At 43.6% G+C, this 24,185-nt stretch overlaps 1 protein-coding gene across 2 annotated transcripts in view; it reads left to right on the top strand.

Annotated features, from left to right (window-relative positions):
• The first annotated feature begins 9,836 nt into the window (after positions 1–9,836).
• The window catches only part of LOC119175827 (uncharacterized), a 36,437-nt gene continuing 22,088 nt past the window's right edge, over positions 9,837–24,185 (top strand). The window contains exons 1-4 of one of the 2 annotated variants that reach the window (XM_075876242.1): positions 9,837–10,144; positions 10,620–11,551; positions 12,722–12,951; positions 17,700–17,838. In XM_075876242.1, the coding sequence (XP_075732357.1) occupies positions 9,958–10,144; positions 10,620–11,551; positions 12,722–12,951; positions 17,700–17,838 (1,488 nt within the window). In that variant the 5' untranslated portion in view covers positions 9,837–9,957. The remainder of the gene's footprint in view (positions 10,145–10,619; positions 11,552–12,721; positions 12,952–17,699; positions 17,839–24,185) is intronic. The other variant, XM_075876243.1, reaches the window with a different exon arrangement.

Genomic DNA, 24,185 nt, shown 5'->3' with positions numbered 1-24,185 from the left:
ACTCGACGAAGGAACTTGCGTCGAATTGCTGTGTAAGCAGACATAGCAAATTCTATGCAGTGGTATATTATTCGAATACGGCCGGTATTCGAAAAGGGGGTCGAGCCGGACTTCTTCGCGGAGGACTACATGTGCTGTAGCTCCACCTCCGTAGCTTTCGCTTCATTGCCACAGAAAGTTGTTCCCAAGTATACAATATACTTCTAGTACACTGTAACATGACTTCTAATGATGGTGGTGGTGATGATAGTAATGATGATGATGCCTCTACCATGGCTCATACCCACTCAATGCGATTGGTGAAGAATCTATTATGTGAATTTTTCAGGCCTTTAAAGTATAAAATACTCATAACAAAAAGAATAAAGAAGGTACTTAAAAACAGAGAGTGCACGATAACTGTTTTTACTATTCAGATCAAACAGTATAGTCTATATCTTAAATATAAGTTACAGTAATATCGAAAAAGTTTAAATTTTATGTTTGGAATTTGCTCTCTGCTATATCAATATACATAAAACTAGGAATATAAGGTCGCATTCGTTTTGTTTCCTGGGATTACTGCAAACGGCATCATAAACGTTCCTGTTGCTGAAGACCAGATCCGACGCACCTAAGGTAAGTGTATTGTCAATTGTGAAGGTAAGCCCTAGGTTAGCGAATGGGATAACAAGGAGTGCTTTTCTTAGCAATCACGGCGACATGACTAAGACCAACCTTATTTTCTCTCGCCTTCTTTGTCATCGTTCTTTCACGTTGCTTCCAGTTAGTCGCATCTTGAACCGATCCGCCCAAACCCATACAAGTTGTTGCTAACCATCTGCTTGGCGCGTTTCGCGTCGCCCGATGTTCAATATATCAAGTGTTATACGGCTATTATTCTTCAATGTAGCCGCATATATCCCCCTACATTGACATCAAATCACGGCCGTGATCGAAAACAGTTTGATAAAAAGGATAATTTGATTTAGCCGTGTTCGATATAGTTGTGTTCGACAAAATAAGTGCCCTCAGAAAGTTAGTCATAAAAAAGGTAATTGACCGTTTTAATTATTAACCTCTTCAAAGAACTTTAGCTTATGCGATGTAATTCCACTTCGCCATGCATGGAGCTCGTCTACGAAAAAGACAGGCGACCTATGGTCATATGGTTTCTATATTAAACAAATTCTATTTTGGCTTTGGAAAAGCACCCTGTCTACTGCTACCAAGGATAACTTTTTGTTTATGCAAATAAATGTCGTTGCAACTTGCCAGTAGTTAAAGCATGGTTTTCTTTGCGAATCTCTTCGGAATTCTATGACCGCGTGCTAACCTCTCGTCGAAATTCGCCGCTCGTACTGTGAATTACCTACACCATGGCGCTGCGGCACATTTCTACAAGGCCGAGCACGTTGTGTTATGCGAATCAGAGCATAAAATCCACCTGATCGACAAAGTTGTGGTAATGACATCAAGGTAAGTTAGTTTTAGTTGTCTGTCTGTCTGTCTGTTTGTTTGTTTGTTTGTTTGATTGATTGATTGTTTGTGAGCCTAGATTGTCTTCACAGTTGAATACTTGCCTATACTACAGTGTATGAGATGTAATTATCTTTTATTTCCCTTAGCATGATTAATTATTTCTGTCCAACAAATTTTCAGATGCCCCAACACGATGGTCTAGTGGCTAAAGTATACTCGGCTGCTGACCTGCAGGTCGCGGGATCGAATCCCGGCTGCGGGCGGCTGCATTTTCGATGTAGATGGAAATGCTGTAGGCCGGTGAGCTCAGATTTGGGTGCACGTTGAAGAACCCCGGGTGGTCGAAATTTCCGGAGCCCCACATCACGGCGTCCTTCGTAATCATATGGAGGTTTTGGGACGTTGAACCCCACAAATCATCATCACCATCATCATCAACAACAAATTTTCAGAATGAAAACATTTAGGGAGCATTGATTTATCATCGACGCAATGAACATAACTCACAGCAGATATGTGCATGACGTGGTTGCAGGCGATGATGATGATGCTCTTGTGATGACCATGGCACCCGCTCACTCAGAGGAATCATCCAGTAGTTGGGCGGATCATATAGTCTTAAGTTTGTAAAGTGCTAACATTAATTGTTATCGTCTGCTGAGAACTCCAACATTGCATTCAGTCGACAAGCATCGTACAAAAACTTCTCAGTTTTGTCGTATGCTCACACGTGTTTTGGGCTCTTACAGAAAATAATATATTAAGAATGATTGCCTAAGTGTGCTTGGGAAACTTATTCTTGTCTTTTCATGCGACAGCACCGGTACACATCGCTGGACGAATCTCGCACACAAACTGGGCCCCGTCCGTGCCAAGCCGATCCAGGGAAGCAATAAAGCTTTTATTATTTTTTCGCACGTTGTCCCTGCAGTTCAAGTGTACGTATTTGCTTTCTCTTCTCACTAATGAAATTTGTACTCCCATCCAGCAGGCGTTCCACGCTTTTCACAACCCCTGCTTGCGATGAATGGGCAGTCGGTGGCACGCATCAAAACATAGCGTGCAGCGCATCGATAAGAGTTCGGTCATATTCCTGGGATTAAATGACCTCAGTTTAATTAATTAATTATGTGGTTCTATTGTGCATGACTTGTCTTTTTAGGAAAAGTGAAAAAAAATTCACGAAATGCCACGCGGGCATGTGGTCCGGACACTGTCGCACATATTTTTGTTTACACAATTTTATCGCGCTTTCTTCTCAGATTCGGCTTGCATCTTACCCGATAATGTAAGATCAGCCACTACCAGATGCTACTTAGAGTTTCCTAAAGCTAGCTTATACAGTAATTATGGTGAATAGATGGATGGATGCTATGAGTGTCCCCTTTATAACGGGGTGGTGACATTTGTGCTACCAGGCTCGCAAGAAGAAAAAACGAAATCTTTCTTATTTATGTTGGCCTATTCCCTCATCTATTTCGATTAAATTGATCTTATTATAACAAGGAACGATATCAATATGTGTTCCATCTCTCCGCCTCTTCAGGCGGAACGACGTCATTTTCCCCATATTTCTGTCCTTTAACTCTACTTTTCTGCCAGCAATACTCTAACCGTCTCTAACTTGCTTTTATCGCGGACGTGTTCAGCTTTCCATGTTTGTCCCTGAAACCCAAAGGCTCATGTAGGCTTCTACCCACACGTATACCTGGATGGATATCACCGCATTCAATCAGAATATTTTTCATCATTTCCTTAGCTCCCTCACAGCATGTATGTACATTGTTCCTCCTCGTTATTGAAACTCTCTTTATGACTACGTGTTCTAAGGCAGCCCGACCTCGTTTCGAACAGTAAAAGCACTTCCTCTTGAATTATCCTAAAACCTCTCCTCCCGCCTTATTTCGTTCTTGCCCTTTCGGTATAGTTACTGAGAGCCACATGAATGGATGGCTTGATTGATGTATTGATATGGCTGTACCCTTCAGATCCGGTGGTGGCTAACACCACCTAGCCGTAAAACTTATAGAAAAAACTAGATTTATAATTTTTAATAGTAAACATGAGGACTGGTGCTTTTCAGTGAAAGATTAAATTTTCACTTTTGCCTTGATTGTAGACACCAATCAGATAACATCCTTTTAGTTGCTTCTACCCGCTTAAAGTCTATTGTGCCGTCCCTGTCCCTAAACCCCAGTGCTTTGAAAAACTCTGCGCCATCCTCCTGAACTATAGCGTGAAGCCCTTTTCAGAACATTATCAAGTGTTCGTCAGTTTCCTCCTCCTCTCCACACACGCTACATACCGTGTCCACATTTGGCCCGATATGTCTTGCTTCGCTATACTCCCGTCCTGGCCTCAAACAGTAAAGAACTACCCCGAGAATCATCATAGATCCTTTCCTTGGCAATTTCCTGCTTAAAAGTTCGATAGATCTCTAGTGTAAACTTCTTAATAGTGCCTAATCTCCACATTTCACCTTCTTATTAACCGATAGTTCTTTTTGGTTTAGCCCCCTGCTGTTTTCTAATTGTTTACTCGTCAATTTTCTGGTTTGCTTCCTCGATTTTGTATCAACATTCCTCATGTACAAATAGCTTAAAACCTTCTTATCCCAACGTTTCCCCCCATTTCTCTCAATCGCTTCTTAAACTATGTCGTGCTGCTAGCTTCTCTGCCCTCAAATGATGTCCATCCCATTTCACCCTGCACTTCCTGATTTAATGTATTCCCGTGAGCTCCTAAAGCAAGCCTACCTATTCCACGTTGCTTAATTTCTAATCTTGCTTGAACTTCTGATCTCATGCACAAGACCGAATTGCCGAACGTCAAACCAGGAACCATGACCCCCTTCTATATTCCTCTCACAACATCATACCTATTGGAATTCCACAGTGCCATATTTTTCATCACTGCTGCATTCCTGTTACCTTTAGTCGTTACGTATATTTCGTGTTCCCTTAGGTACTCGGTCCCATTGCTTATCCATACGTCCAGATATTTGTATTTATCTGTTATTTCTAGCGTGACCTCCTGTATCCTAAGCTCACTATCTTCATTATCATTAAAAATCATGACTGCTGATTTTTCCTTACTGAATCTTAAGTCTAAAATATCTCCCTCATTACCACAGATGTCCATAAATCTCTACAAATCTACCTTGTTGTCGACCATTGGCACTATATGATCTGCGTACATCAATGCTGGTAGTGCCTGATCAATGAGTTTCCCTTGTTTGACAAAAGAGAGGTTGAAGCCAAGTACACTTCCCTCTAATGTAACCTCTAATCCTTGTATGTACATCATGAATAAGAAGGGTGACTGAAGACACCCCTGCCTAAGCCCACGTTTTATCTCTGTGGGCTTGCATACCTGTTTTTCCCATTTTATAACTACCTTGTTACATTTGTACATATCTTTAAAATTATTAGTGACGCCATCTTCCACATCTAGTGTGTCCACTATTCCCCACAAGTCCTCTTGAACCACGCTGTCGTACGCCCCCGTGATATCCGAACATGCTAGCCACAGGGGCCTGCTTTCCTTTTCTGCTATTTCGATGCACTGTGCCAGTGAAAACAGATTGTCTTCCAACCTCCATTGTTTCCGAAACCCCTTCTGCAGTTCCCCCAGCACCACCTCATTCTCTATCCATGCCTTCAGTCGTATCTTTATAATCTACATCACCAGCCTGTAGACCACTGATATCACTGTTATAGGACGTTAGTGGTTTATGTCAGCTTTGTCCCCCTTTCCTTTGTAGATCATGCTCATCGTGCTAAGTTTCCATCCATCAGAGGCCTTAACATCGATTATTGTTCTTCTAGTTGCCTCTCCCAAAGCTTGTTTAAACTCGGGACCAAATTCCTTTATCAGCATAAATGGGATGCTGTCTGGGCCTGTTGATGTACTACTATCCCTCTTCTCAGCCCTTTTCCGCTCCCGTTGTGAAAATGGAGCCACTGTGCCACTTGATCCATCCTTGTCTATTAATGTACATAAGGCACTTTCTTGTTGAAATTTTTCTGTCATCCTTGTTCTTATATATTCAATAGCGTCCTCCCCTTCTAGCCTGACACCTTGAGCTGTAGTTATAAACCTCTGCTCTAGGCTTGTCTCTTTACGTAGGGAGTTCAAATGGTTCCAAAATTTTGCAGCTGCCTTTTTGTCCTTTTTATGTACTTATACCAGCCTATGAGCCGACTTCTTCAAATATTTTTATTGACCAGAAGAGATGTTTCCGTTCTACAGCTTAGAAAGATGTTCTATAAAACAATCTAGACAGATACTCTGAATGGCACTCAAAGTCTTGTATGTGTATTAAAGGGGAACTCCGGTGAATTTTCGTCCATACTGAGATAATGCTGCTTTCTGATAATATTGACAGTACCGAAAAAGCTAGGGTGGTTCATTTTGCCCAGGCACTCGTCAATAATTATAATTCAGCAAAAAAGGACAAGCCAAAACAGAAACCGAAACAGGTAGTGCCTCTTTTGTCCATAATGGGTGTCCATTGACGTCAGAAGATACCTTCACCGATAACGTCACGAGATCCGCAACACCCCGCCACGGCTGGCCAGGGTGTAAAGATATCTCAGGTGATTCAATCTTCGGATGCGCGAGAAGCAAGTTGGCGATGAAGCTGACAAAATCGAACTGTGTTCGCGTTGTCGTCACCTCGTAGAAAAAAGCTAGCCCTGCATCTGTCTGCTGGAAAAGGCAGGGTTTAAAAAAAAAAGACAGCTGTCACGCAAGCCCCCCCCCCCCCCCCTCTGTGTATGGCGTCAGGCCCTGACGCCATACACAGAGGGGGGGGGGGGGGGGGGCTTGCGTTTACAAGTGTGTTTTTCCTTTTCCGGAGTGACTTTTCATGTGCCTTAGCAAGCTCTAGCTCAAACAGTCTAATTATATTCGTGTGCGCCCACACTGTTTTATTATCCTCAGTGATTACTTTCTCATTTTGTTTAGTAGCCATTTCTATTTGCCTTTCTGAATAAAAATTCCACTGTAGTTGCTTCTCCTTCCCACTTTCATTGCTTTTCCAAAACTTAGCTTGATACGTTTTGGGATCACTACCCAGACTTCTGGAGCCACATTCATCTATGTGCATTCCACTGAGCCTATCATATATCCTATGTGACATCAGTGCATAATCTATCGTCGACTGAAGCCTTCCTACCTCCCATGTTATCTGTCCTTCACACTTCTCAGTACTGTTGCAAATGATCAAATCATGCCTTTCACACATATCCATGATCATTTTGCCTGTTGGGTCAGTATACCCATCTATATCTTCTATGTGCGCATTTATGTCTCCTAGTGTAATTATTTCACACTCTCTTCCTAACTCCTGAATGTCCTTTGATATACACTCTACCACTGCCTGGTTTTCCTCTCTGGCCTTTGCTCCCGTCCACAAGTACACCCCAACCAAGGAGTGTCATCTGCCCAGATACTTTCCCTTTTAACCATAAATGTTCCGTGCATCCCTGCTTGACTCTTTGCCAACCAGTACTTTTATGTATAAATGCCCCAATTCCACCACCCTTTTTGCTGCCTTATGTTCTACCGCACTATTCTCATACTAAGTCCGGATCACAAGGTAGTTGTCCATGTCCCGAAGATGTGTCTCCAGAACCCCATATACCATCAGCTCCTCCTGCATGAACTGCTTTTCTATCTCTTCCCACTTTAACATATTCCTGCCATCCTGTATGTTAATATACCCTATGTCTGATTTATAGCTGGTTCCTTGTGTATACGTCGATTTCTTCTCCCACAAACACCATGTGGCTTGAATATTGGTACCCCGTCAGAATCGTCTTTGGCTACATTGTTGGCCTCAGGGCTCTTTGTCCCCCTAAAAAAAGCTGTGGCTTGACGACTCATCCTATTACTAACCCCCCTGACCGTTGCACCACTGTAATGAATGACTTCTTGTGCAAAGGGGTGGGCGCCGGGCTCGTACACGTCTTGGTTCACCTCCATTATGCTGCATCCGAGCTGCCGGCTCATACCCCTGATGACACAGTTGGCCTCCACTACCCTCTTTTAAATTCCACGAGACTGCCCCAGACCTCTGGGACTGTGCGTATGGTCACATGCACACTCCCAGAGGCCTCTCGAAGATTACGCATCCCGCCCTCCACCTGTCTCTGAATGTTCTGACCCTTGCCCTTCGACACATCATCACTACTAACTTTACGCCACCTCGTGGTTGAATGACGCATTTGCTGCCGAAGCCATGGCCTCGGAGATGGCGGAAGCGCGGCGTGTCTGCTACCGCGTGCCCATCATCTCAAAGGCCATGTCAAAGCCCTGCATGCGCGAATACAGTGCAGCGACAGCTTATAGTTCGTTTTTTTTTTTGGGGGGGGGGGGGACATCATATGTTTTTTTTTTTATAATTTACACTCCTATAGGCGGGAACAAAAGTGAAAGGACTGGCCGAAGCTAGGGTTTTCGATGCGCTCGCCTCCACTCTCATCGGGGCTCCCTAGCCGAAGCGACCATGCACCACGAAACAGCACGCTGAAGGTCAACTGCTGCAGTTTGTCATCGAGTATGATGTTTCATGCTTACCTTCTCATGCTGCAATTCCTCCCCCCCCCCTTTTTTTTTTCTTCACTGTACAGTGTAGCGTAAGAGTAGGGGCAGCCATTGAGGTGCTTCTTCTCGCAAAGAATCGAAATAGTTGTTTGCTTTAGAGTTCCAGAAAGAATTATTATTAGCACTGCACACCAAACGAAAAAAATAAGCTAGTGGTCCACTTGTGCACTTCAGACGACTTGCCCTTTAAACCCACCATCTGGGACTCACAATAAAAACAAAAAAATGAAGTTTTCTGCTACTCCCTGATCAGATTCCACTGTGACGAAGCTTCCTTTTAAATATTGTCAAGTGAAGTTGCGTTCTGACGTACGTAACACAGCGACGGCACTTCCTGCGAGATAACTTTAGGTGCAGGTGCGAAGGTATTTCCGCCTCGACGTCTTCGTGTGTGCGCCTGATTGTCATAGCGTGTTTAAAAGATGCTGTATACTGTGAAAAAAAAGAACATTCGGTATTATCGTACTCCACCTGATCCAATGCGGACAGTGGCATATAGTAACATTTTTTTTTCGGTAGAGGGGGGGGGGGGGAGGGCACCACTTTGATCTACAGAAGTGGGCGCAGGCTTGGTGATATGGTCAATTGTCATTTTGTGCTGTGTGTGCCATGGCAAAAAAATATAAAAAAATCAAGGGGTTGGGGGAGCACGGTCTTGGTGTGCCACCCCCTAGCAACGCCACTGAATGCGGGTAGAGTGTAGCTGAAAATTCGGCTGTCTTTATTCTTGAACGACAGTAAAAACATGCTCATGACCACGCTCATGACACAGGTTTTTGCTAAAGGACCCCTGACAATGAATTTGAAAACTAGAGTTGACTGCGTTGTTTGATAGACCTGCACGTATGGGCACTTTTGATCGATTATGAGTACCGATGGTTGCCTTCAAGATATTGTAATTAGGTTTTGAAGTGAGCGTGAGTGCTCATCTGAGTTAGCTCTTCGCGACATCGCCAATAGTATGACGTAGGCAGAGGCCCCTTGTAACGTTCCACAAGAAAAGTGGGTATTGTCGACGTCGCAGAACATTCACGCGGCGCACACGAAACCACGATTGGCACCAAACCGCCGACCAGGGGCGCCGCCAGAATTATTTTACAGGGGGGGGGGGGGGGGGGGGACAAAGACGGGGAACTTAGCCACTGTGTTATGACTTTGTTCCTTCTAGGGGGGCAACGGGGGGGCGAGCATAATTTTACAGGCGCTCCTGCCCCCCATACCCACCCCTGGAGCCACCCCTGTGCGCAACAAGGGCTATTTTTCCTCGCCCATCTCGCTGTCAAGGTGGTTTCTCGTCAAGTGGTCAAGGTGGTTCCTCGCCCATTTCGCTGTTGGGCTGCTGTCAAGGTGGTTTATGCTGTTTGAGCCAGGAAGGCTTGTTTTTTTTTTTTTCCTGACGGGGGCACGTTTAAAGCACCCAAATCGTTTATTGTTTACTGCACCTGGGCCCCTGATTTGAAAACTGCGCCAACGGTGGCGTTCCCCCGCTGTGGGACGCTAGTCTACTGGAAATTTGGGCGGGCGTTTTGAAGAGTAGGTAAAATTTGATACAATCACAGTAATAGGCAACAATTAATATAATTGTACAACACTTTACGACATTTATGATTCAATTCCGACACCACCTGACAAAAGGCAAAATATTACAATAAAAAATCACAAACAAAATATTTGTTGTCAGTCTCCATGTCTTTTGAGGCCACGCTTAAGTTCTTTCATCCTGGTAGGCCACCATGAGAACAATTTTTTTTTAATATAAAACAAAAAAACGAGAGCATAAATGAAAGACACTTGCCCACTTGCTTATGGAGGCACCAGCCAATACGACGGTTGCCGATGGTTATCGCAGTGCCTTGCAGAGGATGTTAGTAGCCGACAGAGGCCAGAATGGCTTCTTCGGAAGAGGTGTTGGTAGTTGGCGGTCGTAATGAAATACGTGCTCAAGTTTTGATCATCGGTGGTGGTGTTGCTGGGCTGACAGCTGCGAATCGCCTTAGCGCGCATGGATTCGAAAATGTCATGATCCTGGAAGCTAGAGACAGACCAGGCGGTCGAACGTATTCAAAACCTTTCGGTGAGCCTTGTACTTTAGATACAGCCGACCGTAATTTTTTTTAAGTGTATTCCATGCGAAATCGATGGAAGAGGGCGTACGGGAGTGTTTGCCGCATGCAGCTTGAAAAATATTGGCAAAATTGGTGGTGTGATCTTTCATTACTCGAGCTTGCGACACGCCCTCTCACATAATTTCGACTGCGCGTATCACTGCAAGGGAACCTCAGCAGACGTGATATCCGCGAAACTGTGTTGATGATAAAATATCCTATTCGTTTACCACTGCGCGAGCATAATCTTGTACTCCCTGGTACTTCATTTGATCATAGGCAGTTCGCTTACAATTTTATCTGCGCTTCCGCGACTTGAATGAGGGATTTTTTTATACAGGCTTGTTGTTCTTATCGTTTAAGCTTGTTATTGTTAAAGGTCTGTTTATTATGTACATCCGACCTATATGCTAATTATTATTATGTTTTCTTGCTGTTGTATAGGGGATAGCTACATCGAATGTGGTGCGCAGTGGATTCATGGACAAGATGGAAATGTTGTTTTCCAAGTCGCAAACGAAAATGGTTTGGTGGATCACGACTGTCCATACTATCTGGAGCAGTTCTATGTTTGGCCTCAGCTGACCGAAGAGCAACATAGTGTGGCCTCAGAAGTCAGTTCTCTTATTTTAGAAGCACTGGATAGATGCCAAAAGATGTCAACAAATCGTAGTCGAAATGATACGCCGAGTGTCTTTCAGAAGTCACTTGGCCACTTCTTGCGTCACAGTCTCCTTGACTACATCAGCAAAAACAGTTTGTCCAGTGACAAGGTTCAACTTGTTGAGGCGTGCTACGACTGGGCAGTACGATTTCAGCAAGAAATTCAGGGATGCAGCTGCCTCACAGATGTCTCTGCTCTATTTTTTGGCCAGTACCGTGAATGTGATGGGAACATTGTGACTGAGCTGAAGCACGGTTATGGAAAATTTGTGGATTTCATTTTGCAAGGCTTCCCTTCGAAGTGGCTACAGCTTAACAAATGTGTGACCAGTGTGACAACATCTGTGGCACCCCTTTCGACAAACACCTGCGTTATGAATGAGAGGCCACATAATCACCTGAAGACTTCTTTTGCAGCTGTTCCTTTAGGTAGCAACAAACCAGTAATCACTGTGACGTGTGAAGATGGCTCAGTTTACAAGGCAGACCATGTAATAGTCACTCTGCCTCTGGGCTGCCTCAAAGCGCATGCCACGCATATTTTTGACCCACCACTGCCTGAAAAGAAAATGCTGGCCATCAGGTCACTGGGATTTGGTGCTATTGACAAGGTATTCCTAAAGTACAGTGTGCCTTTCTGGAAGGCTGGTGATGTGTTCCAAGTACTGTGGCTCGATGGTTTCAACCACTGTGGGAACAAAGTGGAAGGGGATGTAAGCCTGCTTTTCGCTTCTTTTGCTGTGCCATTTTGTAAATGTACATAGTGTTTATGTTGCCCTTTTTTTTTCTCGTGTTTGTGTATGCATGCCTTACTTTCTTCTACTGTGAATCCCTACCATGTAGCTTAATTCAGTCATTTTATTAATCTAATTTGCTACTCAGACCAGAGTGGTTGTAGCATTATCAGGTCGACATAATTTCTCCCCTGCACCTTGATATAGTTACCTGCAAATAGTTACATTCATTCGCAAGCCTTGGTAAAGATGGCAGCATTGCCCTGCCGCAGTGGTCTAGCGGCTAAGGCACTCTGCTGCTAACCCGCAGGTCAAGGGATCAAGTCCCGGCTGTGATAGCTGCATTTTCGATATGGGTGAAAATGCTGTAGGCCCGTGTGCTCAGATTTGAGTGCTCATTAAAGAACCCCAGTTGGTCGAAATTTCCAGAGCCCTCCACTATGACGTCTCTCATAATCATATGGTGGTTTGGGGACATTGAACCCCACATGTTGTTAAATATGTTAGCATTGCCTTTTCTATTTCAAGTGACCCCTGTGAATGTGGGTTACCAAAACGCTGGTCTAGAGCAGTGTAGTGATATACGTTGTGTTCACATGACGTCACAGACAGGTTCTCAGTGCTGGGTACCCAGACATAGCGGTCATCGTGACTTTTCATCTCATTAGAAAGGGTCAGTGCAGGGGAGGATGTGCAGTTGTTCGATCGCCATGTTCTTTGGTGACATCAATGTACACTGTATGCAACAGATCAATGTAGTTGATATCTGGCAGGATATATACTAATTTAAGCAAAGCAGTTGTTTCTTATTTGTAAATGGCTGTGGATGTATCAGTATACAATTATTTTCTTCTTCATTACTGAGCTTTTTCATTACAACTGATCAATTTCTCGTGTGCAATAACATGCAGATGCTGTGCTACTGTGGATTGGTGTGCTATATGTTGCACTCAACCGTGTGAAGTCCACTTTACCTGCTTATGTAGATCTTTAAGAGTTTTGAGTTTTTAAGTGCAATGAAACACTATCTATTTAACATTAATGCATAAACATGATTACATACTTGCTGAATTTCTTGTTAAAAAACTGACTTTTTTCTACCATTTGTATGCACATTTTCATTTCTACTGATTTCTGAATTCATTTCAGGACATGTCTGCATGGGTAACACACAGCCAGCTGAATACTTCCTGGTTCAGATATATTGGGAGATTCAATGCTGTGCATAACCATCAAGATCTGCTGTGTGCATGGATAACTGGGGAAGGAGCAAAGTATATGGAAACACTAAGTGATGACGATGTCCGCATTGGTTGCCACAACGTCCTTGTCCAGGTTCTTGGAAAGAAGGACTTGCCTTTACCATGCGAGGTGGAGCGGTATGTAACACTATTTGCAGTGACTATAGATAATAACTTGTATCTGTGCACTGGACAATATTCTTAAAACTTGGATGTGTGGTACCAGCATATGGCGTTTGACAGACTTGCACAGTCCTTCCCAGATGTTACTGTGGGTTTAGAATGCTCACAGGGGTGAAAACAGGTTAATTAGTACTATTATGAATTAGTGCTATTATGAACTTTTCGACTGCTTCACTTCCTTTATGCAAAATTTATAGATGGCTTAACTTCTCGTTATGAAAACATATTAGAAATTTCAGCACCCTAGCACGAATGAAAATATACGGCTGTTATAGGGATCAATCACGTTTGCCAACTTAAGAAAACTATGATTTAGAAAATATTCAAAATGCAATAATGGTTTGTTATTAGATGCCGTCTATATAGTTTTTAGCTCAGGATAAGGCCAGTCGCATATTTTGAGGATGTTGGTGTATAAATGTCCTCACTCCAAAAGTGAAGATCTTTTTTTTTTCCCCCTTGTCACTGCATGCCACGTGTGTGAAATTTCTGTTATGTATCTTTTAAAGGTGGACGAGGGGATGACCGCCAACATAGCTTAGTAGTAGAGCATTGGACGTGTTTTTCGAAGGTCGCAGGTTCAGATCCTTCCGGTAGCAGGTTATCCTTTTGTCCAGTTCACTTCACATGTTTTCTCATTAACATTGTGTCTAATAAAAAAAACTAGCCTTTAAATTTCCACTGTTCTGTTAGAAAATACATAGGGATCTGAGAAGCACCTTATCATGTTGCTGACAAAATTCCAGTCTAAAAACAACCTTGTAAGCAGCTATTGGTGAAGCGATTTAGCAGTGATAGTTTTCCTAACTGGCTCATTTTCTCTAAGTGTGCAAACAGGAAACAAAAAACGAGTTAGAAGGTTTTACAGCATGCTATTTATTTGGATGGTCATAAAAAGTAATCAAACTGACCTGCTGTATAAGAAGGACCTTCCTCTTCAACACAACACTGTTTTTTGATAGTTGCATCCAATCATCTTCAACTTTTTGCTGCCTTCAAGCTGGGAATGTTGCTAACAACACGTGTTGACCACAAAGTATGCCACACATAGATCACAATGAACTCGCTGGAAAAATAGCAGATAAGCCGAGCAGCACAGAAACAGCAGGTGCAAAATCAGCAGTGGATGGTCACATGATATGTTTTCACCAATTTGAGCTTCGAATCCAGTTTGCCAGCAGCTGTACCTTCTTTATTTATTTTCCGTCTGACGTACTCTCTAGAGAAGGTCTTCTATTATTAAAAGGCATGAAAACTGAATGTTATAATGCGGGCATTCACTTTACTTCTGGCTTCTTGCCCACTTTTTGGCCGCGTCTTGAAAAGAACATTTCATACATGCTTCAGACAGCAAATGCACGCCACTTCCTTGTAAAAAGAATTCGATTTATTCTTTTTTGTTGTATAGTCAACAATCAAACTTGGTGAGTATGTTCTTTGGTGAACCAGCAATCCAGAACAAGTCAAATTTGAAAATGCATATATTATTTTCATTTTTTCAAAAATAATTTTTAGCCCTGCATCCCCCCTTAAAGGAACTCTCTGCCATGCTTCATTGTTTTTCTGTTATGTGTTGAAAGAAAAAGTATACTTCTGAAGTTTTCAACCTTGCAGCGGTTTCTCTAGAAGGCAAGTAGAAAGTTCTGAAACGAGAATTTTCTATCTACGTTTTGTCATGTTCTATTGGTAAGAAGAAACCCGCAACACTGGTTACTGTATGCAATAACAATGGTTGTGCTGATTAGAGTAGAAAACTAGAACCACATGCAGATTTTGTAGGCTGAATTAGGCTTAGTTTAAAAATAAAACAATTACCGCTTAGAGCTTGTAAACTTCCAAATAAATTATTATTACTGTGTTCTTTCAAGCTTCATTTAGTTAGCCTGAAAAAAATACTGCAGTGGAGTGGAAAACTTTGTGCTCCATCAACACTAGCACGCCACTGTTGATGTGAAACATTGTGCAGTTGGTCCACCCACGTCAGTCCTGCAACTGAAACGAACATGAGAGATGCGCTTCACAGAAGAGGAGGTCCTTGCTTTTTCTCAGTTTTGTTTAGATGTTTGACATCTTTTTTTTTTTCTGAGCGGTGCCAGTCTCGATGCTCACATTTCATCGTGGTAGGCAAACACAGTGCCACCAGCGTTACTGGGTGCCTCTTTCAATGCGCAAGAAAAATAATAAACGCTAAAATTACTCTTTGACATCAGAGAAAGCTATCAAAAGTGCATATAATGTAATTTTAAAGGGCCAGTAAACAGTCCTGATGTCTAAAATTTTTTTAAAAGAGATATATGTGCAGTTTTTTTTTGCGAACATGCTGCCGCAAGACTTTTCCGAATACGTGCTATATTAAGGAAGTTACAGGAGTTAGAACATCGGTCTAAGCTGGTTTCAAATTTTCGCGTGGCCTCGCCCTCCTTCTCTTTTCTATGAAGGGGAAGGCGTAGCCCATCCTCGTGACACCATCCACTTCGGCAACGTGACACCACGTCAGCAATTGACATCCTCGGCGAACTTGATCAGTCGCAACGCACTTCCGCTTGCTGCGAAGGGTGGTTGTTTGTTTACCGTTTGCCGCACCAGCCGGGAGTCAACCGTGTAAGCATCAGGTGTGAAGTGTCAACCACAAACGAGCAGGTCCCCGACGTACGTCGCTGGATGGCCAATTCGCTTCAGCCATGCAGTGCGCAGGGCCCCATCGTGAGGCACCCGGTGCCGATGCTTCTACGCTGCCCAGTCACTCAATTTGCAGCCGACGACAGAGCAACGCTTTTTACCTGTGTTGCTTATGTCAAGGGCGAAGTACGTTCGTGCGTGCGCACAGGTGCTGTAGTTGAGCGAGGAGTGTACACGTGCATGCGACAACTGCGAGGCTGGTTCTTTCACCGCAGTGCCAAGAAACAAGCGGCAGTTTCGTAGCTGTGGGTGGGAACAGGAACTGACGTTGACTTCCCTACTGTTTTTTCACATCTGATTTAGACCAATCGGTGAGCTGCTTCGGCGAGCTGCGTGCTACGTCATGTCGCCGATCGCCGAGTTGACGTCGCTGTGCGTGCAAGGGCGTCGGTCAGGCATAGGAAAGATGCGCGGGAATTGTTTTTCGAAATAGAGGCACTTCACGGCGCGCAGCGCTGTAATATAAAAAAACGTGATCGCTGTGGTCTAATCTACGAATTTCCGAGCTTGCATGGGTCGTGTAAAAAAAAGTCCGTGCCTGTTTACTGGCCCTTTAAGTGATGCATATTTGTTTTCAAGCAAAATAAGCCTACATTCGAGGTTTTTCAGTCCTACCAGTAGCTTGAACCACATTGCCATTAGATGACGCTAGTGGTCGTACTTTCACAACTTTCAAAGCCAAATTAATAAATTGGGGACTGTTGAGCTTCGTCTTTAAAAGTTGAACGCAATGGCTATATCCAGTCCTTAGTGTGTACTTCAACTTTATATTGCATGATGTTACTCGAGAAGTTTAGAAATTAGATTACTTCAATGTAATCGATAAAGTTGAAAGTGGCTTGCATCAGTCAAGCTTTCGCATGTAGCTGCATTCTGTGTAATGGGTAGCATGCATTAAACCACAAAAAATTGTGTGCATGAAGTGTTTCTGAAGTTGCTATTCACCCACTACGTGGAATACATGTGGGCCTTTTATATTGGGTTGATGGCTTTAAACCATGAAGTCGTTATGATAATCGTATGTTCTGTTGCACCTTGGCAATGTGCACTTGTACGACGCCCTATTACTGCGATATTACTTGTTGTATTGTGAAATCTATACAAGATGTGAGTGTTTATAAAGCATGAAAGTTAATTTCACTGCATTTTGAAGTGCAGCAAGTTATTATTTTTTTTTTTCTAAGCATATATGTGGCTGTGAGGTAGTACACCTGCTCACCACTAAAAAACAACCTGGGTTCGATCTTCACTAGGACCCGGAAATATTTATTATTTTGTTTGCATCTTTCTCGATTTTTCGGCCACGGATGAGATGATTGTTTTTCGCTCGCAACCAATGACGCCCACACTAGCGTCGTAATTTCTGTGAAACGAGCTTCTTAACATTGTTGCATTAAAATACTATTTTTTATTGGACAGAAGCTGCTGATAGAACTAAAAACCGTCTCATTTCCACCAAAATCAAGATAAGTTTTTCTGAGTGGTAGACACTCCCTTTCAACACAAAAACAGGGGGCTGCTATACAATCGTTTGAGCTTCTGCATTTTCAATGTAGGAAGGTTAGCAGTGGCAACTTGTGCAGTTCCACTTCTTCATTTGAGGTACCAAAAAATATGAATGTTACCAGCATAACAAAAAACTTTGTGGTGATTTAACTAATTAAGCTAGAATAGCTTTTTTTCTTAATTAAATGCTGGCGGATGTGCGGGAATGTCGAAATTGTTGTCAGGCTGTGCTCAGGATTGTTCATTTAGGGGTTACCTTCTAACCTCACTGCGCTCAAATTAATTAGGCCATAATCTCATGTCAATAGCACTTCTGAGCATACGTGATAGCCTACCATCTATGCTTGTCTGGCACTGCGTGAGTAAATGTTGGAATTTCTTTACTTGATTAAACACTTTATCAGTGTCTGTTTAATGAAAGAGCTAGGGCAAAGACCGCATGGCCATTATTTGTGTCTAGGTTTAGCTCAAGGAGAGAAGCTCGTAGTGACACTCCCCCGTTGTACTTTTTTTTGCAGGAGCAAATGGTACTCTGATCCTTATTCAAGGGGTTCCTACACGTACATCTCAGTGGCCTGTGATTCAACCGGTGCTTTGCCTCGAGACTTGGCTGAACCGATATATGAGCCTGTGGTGCACTGCGGAACAGAAGTCACGGTATGTACGGTAGTTTTGAAAGCTTGTTTCAAGTGCCAGGCTGATATTTGCATTCAATTGGGAGCATAAAAGAATTTTTATACAGAAAATTTTACTAATTTAGCCAAATGAAGGGTTGTCTTTCAGGTCCAATATACACGTCAAGCCTTGTTGCTTTCAGTATCATTCTTTGCTCACTTGGCCTGATTCTGGTGAAAAATTGCCAAGCAGCATTGTAGCTGCTTATTTTCTCAACACATAGCTTGTTTGTAGACTTCGTGCACATGAAAAAGTGTATTCTACTCTTTGTCCTCATCGTTCGTCCATTATTCTTTCTCCTACTGCTGCTGAATATTAGGCCATTGGCCTGATTCTGCACCACCCTCTTATCCCTCAATTATACTGCAATATAACTTGATATAGGGATATGGCTCATACTGCTTGCAGTGCAGATTCCCTACGCCTATAAAAATTATTCATATACTATCCTGGTAGAATTAGTTCAAAACAAAATAATGAAGAACAAAAACGGAACCTCACAGTTTGGGCACTTAGTTCCTTGAACTTGCATGACCAGGGTTTAAACGTGTTCCGACAGCATTCTATCCTCATAATCAACTGTATGTTGATGACTTGCATGATGTTGGGTACAGTCTGTTTCACACTTAGGGGAAATCTCGGATTGCATAACACGTGGTGCGGCCAACGCTGTACTCGCGTGCCGCCATAGCAGACGACATGGCTCAACACTACAGTCCTTCAAGTGTCTGCGCATGCGCGAGCTGTAGCTGGCACTTGACTGCAGCGCTGGCTGCACTGTGATTCATGCGTTCCAAGACTTCCCCTAAGTGTGAAACAGACTGTACACTGGCTACAGTGGAAAGAAAAATGTGCCTGTTTGTATCATATGTATAAGCCACGGGTCTTTGCATCCGTCTTGCGGGTGCTACGCTAGTGGCCCACAGCTTCACCAGGAATAGCATGTTTCTGGCATTGCTAAATGGTACTCACATTATTTGCTCTCCTATTGCAATTAATGACCTCATGGGTTCACTGTGAGTTGAAACTAAAACTGGGCTAATATTCGAGCGCTTCAAGTATTGGAATGAATATTTCATTATGTGAATGGGCTTTGACACGAAATCAGACTATTCAAAATTTTGAACTGTTTAAAATGAACATGTACTCGGCTGCTGACCCGCAGGTCGCGAGATCAAATCCCAGCTGCGGGGGCTGCATTTCCGATGAAGGCGGAAATGTTGTAGTCCCGTGTGCTCAGATTTGGGTGCACGGTAAAGAACCCCAGGTGGTCGAAATTTCCGGTGCCCTGCACTACAGCGTCTCTTATAATCATATGGGGGTTTTGGGACGTTAAACCCCACATATCAATCAATCATTAAAATGAACAAATATTTGTATGCCATTTGAGCGCCTATAACTTCACTGTAAATGGTGTTTTACTGCAGCATAGGGTTTATGCCGTGAAGCCACCCGTCGGGGAAAAATCCACTTTGCTTCGAAGGCACAATTTTGAAGGTTCAATGTACATAATAATTTCAACTCAATTAATGATTTTTAAAGTTTAAAGTGGGCATATTGGTGCTAAGGATAGTAATTTTTGAAACAAAAGGTAGGACCAGGTATAACTTGCACTTTACTGTTATACAAATCTTACTACTATTCAAAGTTGCTTCCACTTCACTTCGAACTGAAATAGTGACATTCATCATCATCAGCCTGACTACGTTCACTGCAGGACAAAAGCCTCTCCCATGTTCCGCCAGTTAACCCGGTCCTGTGCTTGCTGCTGCCAATTTATACCCGCAAACTTCTTAATCTCATCTGCCCACCTAATCTTCTGTCTCCCCCTAACCCACTTCCCTTCTCTGGGAATCCAGTCAGTTACCCTTAATGACTAGCGGTTATCCTGTCTATGCGCTACATGCCCTGCCCATGTCCATTTCTTCTTCTTGATTTCAGCTGTGATATCCTTAACCCCCGTTTGTTCCCTAATCCATTCTGCTCTCTTCTTGTCTCTTAAGGTTACACCTACCATTTTTCTTTCCATTGCTCGCTGCGTCGTCCTCAATTTAAGCTGAACCCTCTTTGTAAGTCTCCAGGTTTCTGCTCCGTAGCTAAGTACCGGCAAGATACAGCTGTTATATACCTTCCTCTTGAGGGATAGTGGCAATCTACCTGTCATAATTTGAGAGTGCTTGCCGAATGTGCTCCACCCCATTCTTATTCTTCTAGTTACTTCAATCTCGTGGTTCGGCTCTGCGGTTATTACCTGCCCTAAGTAGACATAGTCTTTTACAACTTCAAGTGCACTATTACCTATCTCGAAGTGAGATTCACAAATGCCTAATTTCAATTTTGAACTGTTGTGCAAGGTAGTAGGGTCATGACAAATATGCAAATTTTTCTTACTAATATGTGATGGCTGCTATTTTAACTATTCGATTTGAAATTATTCGATCAGATCATGATTCGCTTCAAACCTTAAACGTACTGTTTGCCCAATTCCAGTTGAAACATAGCCGTAGAACAATATCTCTATATTTCACATTCGGCACCCAGGTTTGCTGCAGACGTCACAAGCTTGGTAGTGCATTTTTGGGGGTCACGTATCTGAAGAACAGCCAAGAGATGACTATGGGGTGGCACCTAAAGAGCCTTCGTTGACAAGGTGCACAGAAGGGGTTGGCTCGGTTGGATTGATCGGCAGATATGGAAAGTGAGTCGGATAGGCTGAAAGAAGCCAAGCTACATCGTTGGAACGAAGCCAAGAGGAGGCAGCGAGCTGAGGAGATGGAGGAAGAATGAGCTGCACACCTCGACAAGCATCTTAAGTGCGAATTTGCCAGGCCAGTGCATTCAGATGAGGATAATTCGTTGTCTAATTCAGTATCTCGTGCCAGGGATCAATGAAGGAATAAATCCAGGAAGAGGCAACAGCTATGGGGGACAGAAAAAGAATGTGCTCATCATTCAAACAGAGACTGCAGAGTGAAACAGCTATAAGAGCGGCGCACCTAGCCACCGATACGATGCAGTTAGGCCATGTAATTGGCCTGGCTGAAAGTTCAAGTGTGACACACTTCTAAATGAACTTTAGAGACAATCCGTTTGGATTTGCATATGACATTTGCAAAAGACTTTAGACTTCCAAATAGATGCGTTTTACTTAAATTAAAATTATCTAGTCTATAATGTAACCGTAATTTACGACAGGTAACAACCATACCTGAACACTCAGAAGTAAGAAGCTAAACGATAAACATTTAACCGTGCAGAGAAGCAAGCTAAACAATAAGATTAATCGTACCTCTCGCTTCGCACACCTAAGCCTAGGCCAATTTTTCCAAAACCAAGTCAGTATTTTATGAGTACTGACATATGGTGCAGAAACTTAGAAGCCAGCAACGAAACTTGAGATAAAGTTAAGAAGCATGTAGTATGTGATGGAACTGTAATTTATTAGGGTAACAGGAGGACAGCAGGCTCTGAGAACAACTGGAGTTGCGGACATCCTAGTTTGCATGAAGAGAAGAAAATGAACCTGGGTAGGCCACAGAATGCACTGGACAGGTAACTGTTGATCTTTCAGAGCAATAGTATGGGTAGCAAGGGATGGGAAATGCAGTAAGGGCAGCACAGAGTTTGGTTAGGTGATGAAATTAAGAAATTCACGTGCATAAAATGCAATTGGCTTGCTTAGGACTGTGTCAGTTGGAGATATCGGGAGATACTTTTGTCCTACAGCACGACTTAGAGGACCCCTAAACCACTCAGAGTTGAAATTCAGTTGTGGTGGGGGAAGTTGTGCACGAGTGTACCACGATCACGAAGCCATGAGAATTTTTCGAAACTGTGACGTTTAATTATTGAAACGCGCCAATCACTCTTTGCGCTCTTTTCTTAGCTACTCTCCATTGGTATCTTCTCCCAAAGCCGCTTTGCCCCCTTGCTGAGCGCCCCTCCCAATCTCGTGGCGCATGCGTCATCTTCGATGCATTGCTCAAAACACCATCTACTTCCTGTTGCTGTGACTCCGTAACTCCATCGACTCCATCAACTGCGTGCTTATTGGTGAACCGCTGCTGTGCCAGCCCATGCTTATACGAGTCATGCCGGTATCGACCCAGTGTTACGGGTAGCAGTAGCTAATTCGTAAGTGCACACGTGTGCAGGTAACAAGACGAACAAGCAGTGCAAACAACTGCTTGCAGACTAACTGGAAGTCATAGACCCTTGCTCGACCTATCACAGCATCAATGTGCTGCGCATCAGAGATTCAAGTTTTTGACGTCACGCAGGGGCTCAAAAGGCCAGGAGAAGAGGAAGGATAGTTTCTTCGAATTTGTGGCATACCAGCGGCTCATAGCGCTGCCACGTGTAGAATCGTTGATCGCAGACATTCTGCACACGATGCGCTTCTTTATTTGAAATGTTTAAAAAATATTGGAGGTGGTTTAAAAACAGGCCCTCTAAGAGTCTGATGATGTAATAAATCTTACACTATACATTTGTAAAATCTACACTATACACTTGTAAACAATGCTGTACTTAAAAATGTGCCTTATATCCAGTTTCCAACTGTAATTGGTCCACAGCATATACCGTATAAACGCGTGTAAGGGCCGCACTTTTTTTTTCAGGAAGTGAGGGCTAATTTTCAGGTTGCGGCCCATACACGGAAACTTTTTTGTGGTGAACTAAAAACAACGTACCAGTTAGTGAACGAAGAGCGTTTATTGCAGTATGCCGCGTGTGCGCTTAATCGTCGTCACTCGACGAGTCCTCTAACTCGGAGTCGGAGATAGTGTGTTGCGGAGCACCATCATTCTACAAACAGTCATCTTCGGTGCCATCCAGGCTGTTGGATATCCCAGTGACCTTAAAACTTCGGGACACAATGTCCGTCGACACCGAGTTCCACGCAGACAATATCCAACCGAGAACAGTAGCAAGCGGTGCCCTCTTCAGCCGTCCGGTCGGGGTGTGCTCATGGTTGCCGGTTGCCATCCATTCCGTGTAGAGTCTTCGGAATTCAACTTTGAATGGTCGATTCACGCTCACATCCAAAGGTTGCAACATTCCTGTGAGGCCGCCTGGAATCACGGCCATGTCTGTGCCGACACGGCGCAGCTGCTCCTTCACCTTATCGGTAAGGTGGCCGCGGAAACTATCCAATACTAAAAGTGAATGTTTGGCCAACAAAGCTCCCGGTCTGTTCTGCCAAACACTTTTCACCCAGTCTAGCACCAAATCATCGTTCATCCATTCCTTCTCTTGGGCTCTAACTATGATGCCCTTGGGGAAAACTTCGTTGGGAATTCTTTTCCTTTTCAAAACAACGTACGGGGGTAGCTTCCGCCCGTCCGCGGTCACACAAAGCATCACGGTGCAGCATTGGTGCTCAGCGCCGGTGGTCCGCACGGCGACACTCTTCTTGCCTTTTACTTCGACTGTGTAGTTCTCGGGAGAGTCAAACCACACAGGAGTTTGATCAGCGTTCGCTATTTGCGACAACAAATAACTGTGCTGATGGCGCAGGCCGATGACATGCTTGTAAAAACTAAGCACCTTGTCGGTATAGTCTTCTGGCAGCCGCTGGCACAGCGTGGTCCTTCGCCGAAAAGAGAGTCCCTTTCTTTTCATAAACCTTCGCACCCAGCCAGCACTAGCCTTGAAATCCCCGGCCGGTATATTTTTCGCACGTGCCAAGGCTAGTGCCTTCATGCGCAGCATGTCTATAGTGAGCGCAAAACCATCGTTCCGCACCTCAGTCACATAGCGGAGCAACTCCTCTTCCAAATCGGGATACTTGCACTGTTTTCCTCGGAAAGCGCGCTTTTTGATATTGGTGTTCTGCAAGGCTTTCTTCTGGGCGCACCAACGTCGAACACACTTCTCGTCAACGTCGAATTTTCTGCCGGCGGCCCGTTTCCCGTGCTCGAGGGCAAACTCGATCACCTTCAACTTATAGCCAGCTGTATAGCTATTCAGCTGCTTGCCCATCGTGTGAAAACGTAAACGTCCCGCAGAAAACTAGCTGGAGTACCAGAGTCATTCAACGGTGCGCAAAACTCGAGCACATGGCAGGCTGAACAGCACAATGACCAAACAACGCTCAAATACCAAAGTTGGTGATGCTAATGCCGATATGGATAGCGCGTTTGTATAGAAGTGTCAGAAGTTAAATATAAAATCCTGCTTTAACCTTTAGTTGGCGGGTGTATGAACACTACTGAAAAAATTAAAAATTTTTAGCCAACTTCATGAACATATTAGCATGAAGAAAACCAACAAATTATTCTAATGATGTACTATATGGTGATGATGAGAATTGCATTTCCTAACGC

The sequence above is a fragment of the Rhipicephalus microplus genome, chromosome X, assembly GCF_043290135.1.
Source record: "Rhipicephalus microplus isolate Deutch F79 chromosome X, USDA_Rmic, whole genome shotgun sequence".
In the NCBI taxonomy this organism is placed as follows: domain Eukaryota; kingdom Metazoa; phylum Arthropoda; class Arachnida; order Ixodida; family Ixodidae; genus Rhipicephalus; species Rhipicephalus microplus.
Note: the sequence above shows the minus strand (reverse complement) of the source record. Positions and strands in the feature narration are given on the sequence as shown.